Source organism: Alnus glutinosa, chromosome 5, assembly GCF_958979055.1.
Source record: "Alnus glutinosa chromosome 5, dhAlnGlut1.1, whole genome shotgun sequence".
NCBI lineage: Eukaryota > Viridiplantae > Streptophyta > Magnoliopsida > Fagales > Betulaceae > Alnus > Alnus glutinosa.
This window is the reverse complement of record NC_084890.1, coordinates 12785430-12795928: the sequence shown is the minus strand read 5'-3', so window position 1 is coordinate 12795928 and position 10499 is coordinate 12785430. Positions and strand designations below refer to the sequence as shown.

Sequence of the window (10499 nt, the reverse complement as noted above, 5' to 3'; positions counted from 1 at the left end):
GTTTTTTTTTTTTTTTTTTTTTTTTTTTTTTTTAATTAAAAAAAAAAAATCATTAAGTAAATGATCGTATAGGTTAAAAAAAAAAAAAAAAAAAAAAATCATGAAATATTTTCTCTTTTTCATGAGAGAAGTTTTTAGACTTTTGAGAATTGACTTGGCAATTAAAAAATATAAACGTGCAGAATCTCAAACATTGCCGTCAAGTATTAACAGCTCTCCCAAAGTTGGAAGAACCTGTCCACGTACACCTTGCTCTTCCTCAGAATCCTACATACAATTCATCTAACCATGGTTATGAATTGTTAGGCAGATAATTAGGATTACGTCTAATTCAGCCTTAATTAATTGCCTACTTTTACAGTACTTTAATGCGCGTATAACTCGATCTCCAACTCCAACCGGCAGTGGGAACCGACATATCCAGGAATATGCCAATGGATGTACGGTGCCATCGAAGGCTGGAATGAGGGGCATTCAGTTATTCAAATCTGATATGCAAATGGACTTAAATTTCTTATAAATTAGAGTTATGAGGTTTTTTATAAATCAGTCTTTAAAAATAATATATATATTTTTAAGCAAATGAGAAACATGTATTTTTTATTTATTTATTTATTAATTGTATTGAAAAAGTATATGAAAGGTCTGTGCTACTAAAAAATATGTTTACCCATTATTTTGAAAGACTGGTTTTTAAGAAATTTTATACGGTCGAATTTGTAAAAAAAAAAAAAAAATTGTCCACAGAAAAATGAGTACTTTGTTGGTGGAGGTTTGAAGTCAAGCAAGCATGCCTGTATATTTTAAAGGCATTAAATTAACTAAAGGTCATGCACACTGGTAATGATCCAACAAATGGGTGGGGAAAATCATATAATTAATGTAAGGGTTTAAATGAGAGAAAATATGGAAGTTGGAGATTTTTGGTGCTTTTATGAAGCCATCCTGCTTTTACAGCTAGATACAGAAACAAAAGATGAAGGTGCCATCCCACCACTGCAAACCATGATACAGGTTTCTATATATATATATCAGCTAGGAAAATGGACAGGCTTTCAAAATTGGAAAAAAGAGAAAAATGCTATCAAAAGTGAACACAAATTTCTTAAAAATTGGGTTTTAGGAATTTTTTATAAACTAGTCTCTAAAAGTGATATGTACACTTAACATTTGAGAACCACATGTTTTTTTAATAGAATTTGTTTCTCACGTGCCTTTTTACGAACAAAGATTTCCTCTTGATTAGGTTGGAGGAAGTTCCTCAAACTCAGTCTATAAAAATGACATGTGTTCCTTAGGAATTTCCTCCAGCCCAGTTTGGAGGAAATCACTGTCTATGACTTAAAGGACTTATATTGTTTTTAAAGGCTGGTTTGTAAAAGTACAGAAAATTTATGTCCATCGCCGGATATGGGCCAAACGATGGTCCCAATCAGAGCTATATATCATAATATCGTACAAAAAATAATAATATAAATTGACATAAATAAGGCATAAAGATAACATTCATGGCATCTTGAAATATAGAGGGAGTGTTACATAGACCAAAAGGCATGACTAAATACTCATAGTGGCCACTATGAGTTCAAAAAGCCGTTTTATGAATATTGTCATGACGGACCCAAATTTAGTGATAGCTTGGCCTCAAGTCAAGTTTAGCGAAATACTAAGACCTATGTAATTGATCAATCTTATCATCAACAATGGGAATCAGAAAGCGATCCTTAACCGTGACGGCATTGAGGGCCCTATAGTTAGTGCAAAATCCCTGTGATCCATTTTTAAAGTATCTACATCCGCCTATCTATTTTAGCTATTCACTTTTATTATATTATTTAAATATTTATTTTTAAATAATTAATTATTTAATTTTTGAGATAAGAGAGAATATTAGAGATTTTTTTTTTTATATATATATATATATATATATATATTTTTTTTTTTTCACATTTGATGAGTAAATAGTGTTCACAAATTTGATGAGTATTATAGTAGCTCACTAGATATTGAACATTTTGTTGAATCGGATTCAGTTTATTTTCATCCCATTTTTGCATCTTGGCCAGTAGCGAGAATGCTTAACTCTCACCTGTTTATTGTGTGCTGTTCCAACCCCCAACTAATATGGGAGCTATACACATATTAAACATGTGTATTTTTAAATACCGAAAACATGTCAAGTTTTTGAGTGATTCTATAAGTAGGACTAGTCTTATTTGTGTTCCTCTCAAATATCACGTGACTTTTAAAATTATTATTGGGTCAAAATCCAATAATGATTATCTCAAATTAAATGACGATTTTAAAAAAATTTGAGAGGACAAAAAAAAAAGATTCTTATACTCTTACAACATTATCCCCAAGCTTTTTACCAGAGAAATAGATAGAAAGATAGTACTGATACAGTGAAAGCTGTACAAAAATTGCCTTGATTTCATAGAGATAAGTATGAAAATGAGTGGTGTTTGGATTTAAATCTTGACAGATAGACCGAGGAAAACACAGCTGGAAACCTATCCATATAATTTGAGGATTAGAAATTTTCTACTCACAAAAGGAAAAAAAAGAAAGAAATTTTCTCCAACAACATGCTTACAAAGAAAACAATCACTTGCTTCCCAAACCTGGAAAATTAGGTAGAAGACAGCAAAGGGTCAAAAAAACACACAAAATATGCTCTGACTTGTGTTTATTTAAATGCAAAGAAGTGTTGTACCCTTTTTTTTTTTCTTTTTTTTTTTTGAATTATTCCGAAGGAAACCAGCAATAACCAAGTGGGCATAAAGGCAAACCGACGAGGATGAAAAGGACATTTCACTGCTCACCTTTCTCCTTCCCCCCCAACCAGAAGTGTCATTCACAATCATCTATAATGCTACGACGGATCTATATATATATATAGCCCAACAAATATAATATTATATTTTAGACATGTGGTGCCACGTCTTCACATAACGTTATGGATGACGTCATCGCGTTAGGCAGGTCATCGCCTGGTACACCTTATCCGCGGGTTTCCTATCGTCTTCGGCCTCGTGGCGAGATCGTGAACAGAGACTCGCAGCAGCTGGGCCCAAGGGCATATTCAGGTACACCATGGACCACCGTACAGTTTCCCCCACAGCTAACCATGTTTACGTGGCGAGAAGTGGTTAGTTGTTAGGAGGCTTTGCCGTGGAACGTAGCGGATGTGATTGTGGTTTTTAAATGGATAAACAATGACGTGTGGGCCAGAGCCTATACGAGGCAGACACGGCATTGGGACCCCAGTTTCTAATTCAAACGTGCTGAGAGTTTGAAGACGTGGCGAACTCAGAGATCCACACGTGTACAGCTGCCCTAGTTGGAGGGAGTAAGGGCGCGTGAGGGAAGGACTCGTCAATGCCAGTTGGCATTACTGGGTAGTGTACTGGCCGACCTTATCCTCTTCCTTTTTTTTTTTTTTTTTTTTTTTTTTTTTTTGTTTAATATATTTTTGTTTTTTAATTTCTTAAAATTTAGCAACTATTTCTTTTTCCTCCTAAGGAAAGAAGCATTGCATATGGTAGAGAGAGAGAGAGAGAGAGAGAGGGATTGGAAGGTGACTCTTGGGAGAAAAGAAAGGGCCAAACCGAACCAAAAGAAACCCTAGATTTCTTGCTGCTGCAAGTGGCAAATTGCTTTCTTTATTTTGATCCTCGGATCCAATTTTTCTTGTTTCGGAGCTGTGGTAAGTATAGAAGTTTCATTCTTTTTCGTTTTTGAGTATATTTGATGTGTAATTTGCAATTTATTGGAATCTTTTGCTCATGTTTTGGTTGAATTTTATCCTTCGGATTGCGAATATGGAACTTTAATGTGTAGGGATTGCGTTGATAGATCTTTTGCTATGTTTCAATGTCATTCACTAGTTTGTGTTAACGGTTGATTATAGAGAACCTGCTTTATTTTGTTTCTATGAAATTAATTGTTAGTATTTGTAATGATGCTACTTATGTGATACTCATGACAGATCGTGCCCAGTTATAGTCGTTTTCGGACAAAAGCAGTTGTGGGTTTTGTTTAGAAGTTTGCGATCTTGTGAAATATATATTTGGATTGAGGGTATACCATAGAATTGGTTAAAAGATGATGTCTAGATCGTATACCAATCTTTTAGATCTAGCTTCTGGGAACTTTCCGGTAATGGGTCGTGAAAAAAAGCGCCTTCCGCGTGTAATGACGGTTCCAGGGGTTATTTCTGAGCTTGATGACGATCAGGCCAATAGTGTATCATCAGACGTTCCATCCTCGCTTGCTCAGGACCGTATTATTATTGTCGCTAATCAGCTCCCTGTGAAAGCTAAGCGTAGACCTGATAATAAAGGGTGGAGTTTTAGTTGGGACGAGGACTCATTGTTATTACAGCTGAAGGATGGTTTACCTGAAGATATGGAGGTTCTGTATGTAGGGTCTTTGAGGATTGATGTTGATTACAGTGAACAAGATGATGTGTCGCAGGTTTTGCTGGATAGGTTTAAGTGTGTCCCAGCTTTTTTACCGCCTGACATTTTGTTAAAGTTTTACCATGGGTTTTGTAAACAGCATTTGTGGCCGCTTTTTCATTACATGCTTCCCTTCTCGGCGAATCATGGTGGGCGGTTTGATCGATCTTTGTGGGAGGCATATGTGGCAGCAAATAAGATTTTCTCGCAAAGGGTGATCGAGGTTATAAACCCTGAAGATGACTATGTTTGGATTCATGATTACCATTTGATGGTGCTGCCTACCTTCTTGAGGAGGAGGTTCAATAGGCTGAGAATGGGGTTTTTTCTCCACAGTCCATTTCCTTCATCAGAGATATATAGGACTCTGCCTGTGAGGGAAGAGATCCTCAAGGCACTTCTGAATTCGGATCTAATTGGTTTCCACACTTTTGATTATGCTCGGCATTTCCTGTCTTGTTGTAGCCGAATGTTGGGTTTGGAGTATCAGTCGAAAAGGGGTTATATTGGTTTGGAATATTATGGAAGGACTGTGGGGATAAAAATCATGCCGGTTGGGATTCACATGGGGCAGATTGAATCTGTTTTGAAACTTGCAGATAAGGAGTGGAGGGTGGGGGAGCTCAAACAACAGTTTGAAGGAAAAACTGTACTTCTTGGGGTTGATGATATGGACATATTTAAAGGTGTCAATTTGAAACTGCTGGCAATGGAACAGATGTTGAAGCAGCACCCGAAGTGGCAAGGAAGGGCAGTTTTAGTACAGATTGCAAACCCTGCTAGGGGAAGAGGGAAAGATCTTGAGGAAATACAGGCTGAAATACAGGCAAGTTGCAAGAGGATTAACAAAAATTTTGGCCAACCTGGGTATGAACCGATTGTCTTCATTGACAGACCAATTTCTCTCAGTGAACGAGTGGCATATTACACTATTGCCGAGTGCGTTGTGGTCACAGCTGTGAGGGATGGAATGAATCTTATACCTTATGAGTACATTGTTTGCAGGCAGGGTGTTTCTGGGTCTGAGTCAAGTTCAGAATTGAGTGCGCCCAAGAAGAGCATGCTAGTAGTATCAGAGTTCATTGGCTGTTCACCTTCACTGAGTGGTGCAATTCGGGTCAACCCATGGAACGTTGAAGCAACTGCTGAGGCAATGAATGAGTCAATTTCAATGGTTGATGCCGAGAAGCAGTTGCGCCATGAGAAGCATTATAGGTATGTGAGCACACATGATGTGGCATTCTGGGCAAGGAGCTTTTTCCACGATATGGAAAGGACTTGCAAGGACCATTTCAGAAGACGTTGTTGGGGAATTGGTTTGAGCTTTGGTTTCAGGGTTGTGGCACTGGATCCTAGTTTCAGAAAGTTGTCTATTGATTCCATTGTGTCTGCATATTCAAGGTCCAGAAATAGGGCTATACTTTTGGATTATGACGGTACCGTAATGCCCCAAACTTCCATCAACAAGACCCCAAGTCAACAGGTTATCTCAATCATAAACATGCTTTGTAGTGATGTTAAAAACAATGTGTTTGTTGTCAGTGGAAGAGGAAGAGAGAGTTTAGGCAAGTGGTTTTCTCCTTGCAAGAAACTTGGAATTGCTGCTGAACATGGTTACTTCATGAGGTATGCTAATTTTTATTTCTCCGATACATTAACGCTTGTTTGCTGTTACCTTTTGTGTCTAAATTGCATGGTCTATTAGGTGGCCTGGGGAAGAGGGTTGGGAAACCTGCGGACAGAGCAATGATTTTGGGTGGACACATATGGCTGAGCCTGTTATGAAACTGTATACTGAATCCACTGATGGTTCTTATATTGAAACTAAGGAGAGTGCCTTGGTTTGGCACCATCGGGATGCAGACCCTGGTTTTGGATCCGGCCAGGCTAAGGAGATGTTGGACCATCTAGAAAGTGTCCTAGCAAATGAACCCGTTGCTGTTAAAAGTGGTCAGTACATTGTTGAAGTGAAGCCACAGGTAGATATCTCAACTCTAGTTTAGATTTAATGGACTTCAAATATGAATGTGAATTCCTGTCCATTATAATATCTTATGATTGGCCAAATTTTTACAAGTTTATGTAAAAACTAATTTTGGTAGTTTTCTGTGTGAAACCCCATGTCTATTCCTCTTTCATGACTGCTGGTAGAATAAACTTTAAACCATGTTCTTCCAGCCTTTAAAAAATATAAAGTTGTTCGACTCGTCCATTATGTTGGAACACATGTCAGATGCGGTTATGGAGTATTGCCTTCATTTTTCCATCCAACACTTTCACAATTTTATTATGTGAATTTAATGATGAACAAAGCAAGAAACAATTGGATGCATTTCCAGTTCAATAATGTAACATGAGATCATTATTGAAGTGTGATAAACTGTGATGAAGATTCAGTGGTTTATGTTGACTCAGCCAAGGATTAATATAAAAGCATAACAATTATTCGGTAGATCTAAAAACACAGTTCCTTCAACATAATCCATCCATTGCCTACTTAGAATATGAACAAGCCCAGGAAGATTATAAAATTCTAAGAACTTGTAATTTATTGGTTGCCAAAAGTGGTGCGATGCTTATATGTCTTTGATAAAGTTAAAGTGCTAGTTTATGGCATCAGGTACCCATGATTGCGCGCAAATTAAAATGCAATATGAGAGGGGTGTGCTAGAATTGGATCACAGCAACCTTATCTTCTCTATCACATTGAAGATAAGCCGTTTGACATTGGCATAGTAGACTCGGTTAGCGCTTGACCTACGGAGTTTATGTATCAATTTGGCCAAAGGGGCACCACTGTTGGTTCCTGTAAATTATAGTGGCCCTTTTGTTGTTCCATGTAAATAAATTGGTGTCAAATTGGCGTAAAAGGCTAAGGACATATGCCTTCCTCACAGTGGCATGCTTTGCTTTTATTTACAAGGTCTTTCTACTTAAAATTAAGCCTCAGAGGAAAGATTGCAGAATTTTAGGACCATAGAGAGCAGTGGAACTAGTGACATGTTAGTGTATGTTACCATTACTAACATATTAATTATTGTTAAACTCGTATAATAGGTTTAGACTGAAAATTTGCTTGCAGATTGGGTAAAGTGTTGGATTGATAAGATATGGATAGGCGTTAGGTTGTCTAGAAGTGGACAGCAGCATCATCACTTGTTGGAGCCACAAGATTAAGCCAAGGAAGCAATAGAATTGATCTTTATCCCATGCTGCGAGAATTCAAATAATATTGCCCTGTATCTTTTACATTAACCCCAATCCAGGGTTCTTACAAGCAAACTATGTTGTAAAATAGAAGAAACATAAATAAATCTATGATCTTGGTAAACCTTCCTGATTAATCCACTTTATTGAGTTCTTGACAGGGACGGCAAGAGAAATCTTGTATGGTTGCCTATCCTTGCATGGAGATTTATCCAGTGCTTTACTTTTTTTATATATATATATATATATATATATATATATATATATATATATAGTGCTTTACTTTCTTTTTGGATTACTTGAAATTGGCCTTGCTTTATAATTATGGTGTTAGATGTTTTTTCTTTCACAATAAATTCCCTGTAGAATAGTTTTGCCAGTCTCGGTGCTTTGATTATACTTCTTTCTAGTAAAAAATTGGAACATTTACTGCTTAGAAAACATGATATTTGAATCTAACATATAGCGTGGCTTTTAGGGAGTCAGTAAAGGTTTGGTTGCAGAAAAGATTTTCACAGCAATGATGGAGAGAGGCAAGCAGGCTGATTTTGTACTCTGTATCGGTGATGACCGATCTGATGAGGACATGTTTGAGATCATTGGCAATGCAATTAATAGTGGTGTCCTCTCTTCTAATACATCCGTATTTGCGTGCACTGTTGGACAGAAGCCAAGTAAAGCCAAGTACTATTTGGATGACACAACAGAGGTCATAAACATGCTTGAAGCTCTTGCAGAGGCTTCAGACCCAACATCCTCCCCGAGTGATGAAGATGAAAATTCCCCTTGAATCCTCCATGGCTTTTCTGACTTCAGTGTCTTCTGCTTTAAGCCAATCAGGAAGAATATCATGCTGGTCTATGATTAAAGGTGGTGATGATTTTCATCTCTCTTTGAAGTAACTTGGTGGGAGAAACTTTATATGACTTCTTTCTGATCATGTGGTGGCCATTTTGGAAACATCAACAGCTTGGATTTTTTTTTTTGGACATAAACATGAAAGAGAAGTGTCGACTGTATGGGTTTTACTTGGAAAGCAGAATTTTTTTTGCATCAGCTCAGCCGCCTGAAGGATTGACAGGTCCTACCATATCTGTTCATGGGTAGAAATGTCTAAATAATCGCTGCACATACACATAAAGGCTGTCCAGCCTTCCTAATGCAATTATCATACTGATCAGGTTAGTCCAGGTGCATCTTCTTGCATCCTAGCAGGGATAAGTAACTTTTGATTTTGGGAAAAGATGTGCAAGGGATAACAGAAACATGTTTCAGCTGAAGTAGATGGCCCATTAGATGAAACGGTACACTGGTGTCTTTTTTCTCTTCTTTTTTCCCCCTTTTAAATTTTGAGTGAATTTCTTTCGCCATTGTTACTCGGATTATTTGTTTTGCATATTAAGTCTGTAAATTCTATAGCAAAATTTGCAATTTAGTTTTATATGCTCAACCTCCAGTCTCGTGTGTTTGACATGGACAACGTACAAAAAAGTAATTTACACCGAGGTTTTATGGCCTGAAATGGTCTTTCCTGTGTGCTTGCGGCTTGGTATAATGGGGGCAATAAGATGATGCTTTAGTAAGACAGGAATCATCTTGAAACATATGGTACCCTGTATAAGTTCCTTCTGTAAGGAAAAAATGATTGTTAGGTTTTTAGCTTTTACACAGCCGATCTCCTCAGTCCGATTGTCATCTGTAAGCGTCTAGTACCCCAAAGATTTTTTTAAAAAAGAAAATTAACAAGTATGTGGGATTTTCTCTGCTGACTTTTCTAGCCTGGTAGGTTACCAATTTCTTCTTCCCCTCTCTCTCTCTCTCTCTCTCTCTCTTTTTTTTTTTTTTTTTGGTGGTGGGGGGGAGGTGGGGAACAAAATGTAGTTTGTAAAGCCTATTTCCAACACATGTTGCACTAGGGTTGTAAACGAATACAGTTGCTCACAAGTAGGCTTGAGCTTAGTTCGAATAAATTCGGCTCGATCTTGATTCATTTAATAAATGAGTCAACTAATTATGTTTGATTATTAAATGAGCCATATTCGTATAAACTCGCATTGACTCGTATTAAGCTCTTATAAATTCTTATGACTTTTTTATTTTTTTAGTATTAATTTAATTTTGTAATAAGAACTCTTCCTAAATTACAAGAAATTTTAGGGACAACCGATTGTCAGTAATAAGCCGTTGAGAAAGTTTATCAACGATGACTTTAGTGACGTTGTCGATAATGACATATCAGTGACGATTTCTGTTATCATTATTAATATTTGAGGTCGTTGTAGATAGTGTAAAAACTTAAACCGACATGTCTTTGTTAATTTTATGTTATTAGTGACGAGGTCATCACTGATAACGAATTATGAGTAACAATGAGATATTGTTGTTGTTTACTCATTATCAACGTTAATGAGTTTATATTTATTAATGAGTAGTTCAATTGTTGCAGTAAGAACCATGGCTCGATTGCTCCAGAAGTCACAAAATGTCAGAAACTAAGCAATAAAGCCTTAGTTGCCATCTTTATGCCAATTCTCCCGTCTCGACGTTTGAACTGCACTAATATGAAAGCTTTTTGAGCGTTTTCTTAGACCTCATATAATTAGTTAATGCTGCTATCTTTAAGTTTCTTAAGCAAGTATATTGAGAAATACCTTAAGAGACCTTCTAGAGGTAAGCTTGGCTTCATTGACCTTGATTCCAATAGAGGATTTGTACAAAGCTTTAAGCTTTCCATCTCTTGAAGTTTTGAATTATTTCTTCAAACCAAACCCATGCACATCCTTCAATTATAAAAGAAGTCTACCGGTGTGTTGGTAAGGAAATATACTA

The 10499-nt window shown here is 36.8% G+C and overlaps 1 protein-coding gene across 1 annotated transcript; it reads left to right on the top strand.

Annotated features, from left to right (window-relative positions):
- The first annotated feature begins 3514 nt into the window (after window positions 1-3514).
- LOC133869390 (probable alpha,alpha-trehalose-phosphate synthase [UDP-forming] 7) lies at window positions 3515-9120 on the top strand. Its single transcript, XM_062306367.1, has 4 exons — window positions 3515-3709; window positions 3992-6089; window positions 6169-6442; window positions 8149-9120. The coding sequence occupies exons 2-4, from the start codon at window positions 4108-4110 to the stop codon at window positions 8458-8460; spliced, it is 2568 nt and encodes an 855-aa protein (XP_062162351.1). The 5' UTR covers window positions 3515-3709; window positions 3992-4107; the 3' UTR covers window positions 8461-9120.
- The last annotated feature ends 1379 nt before the right edge of the window (window positions 9121-10499 follow it).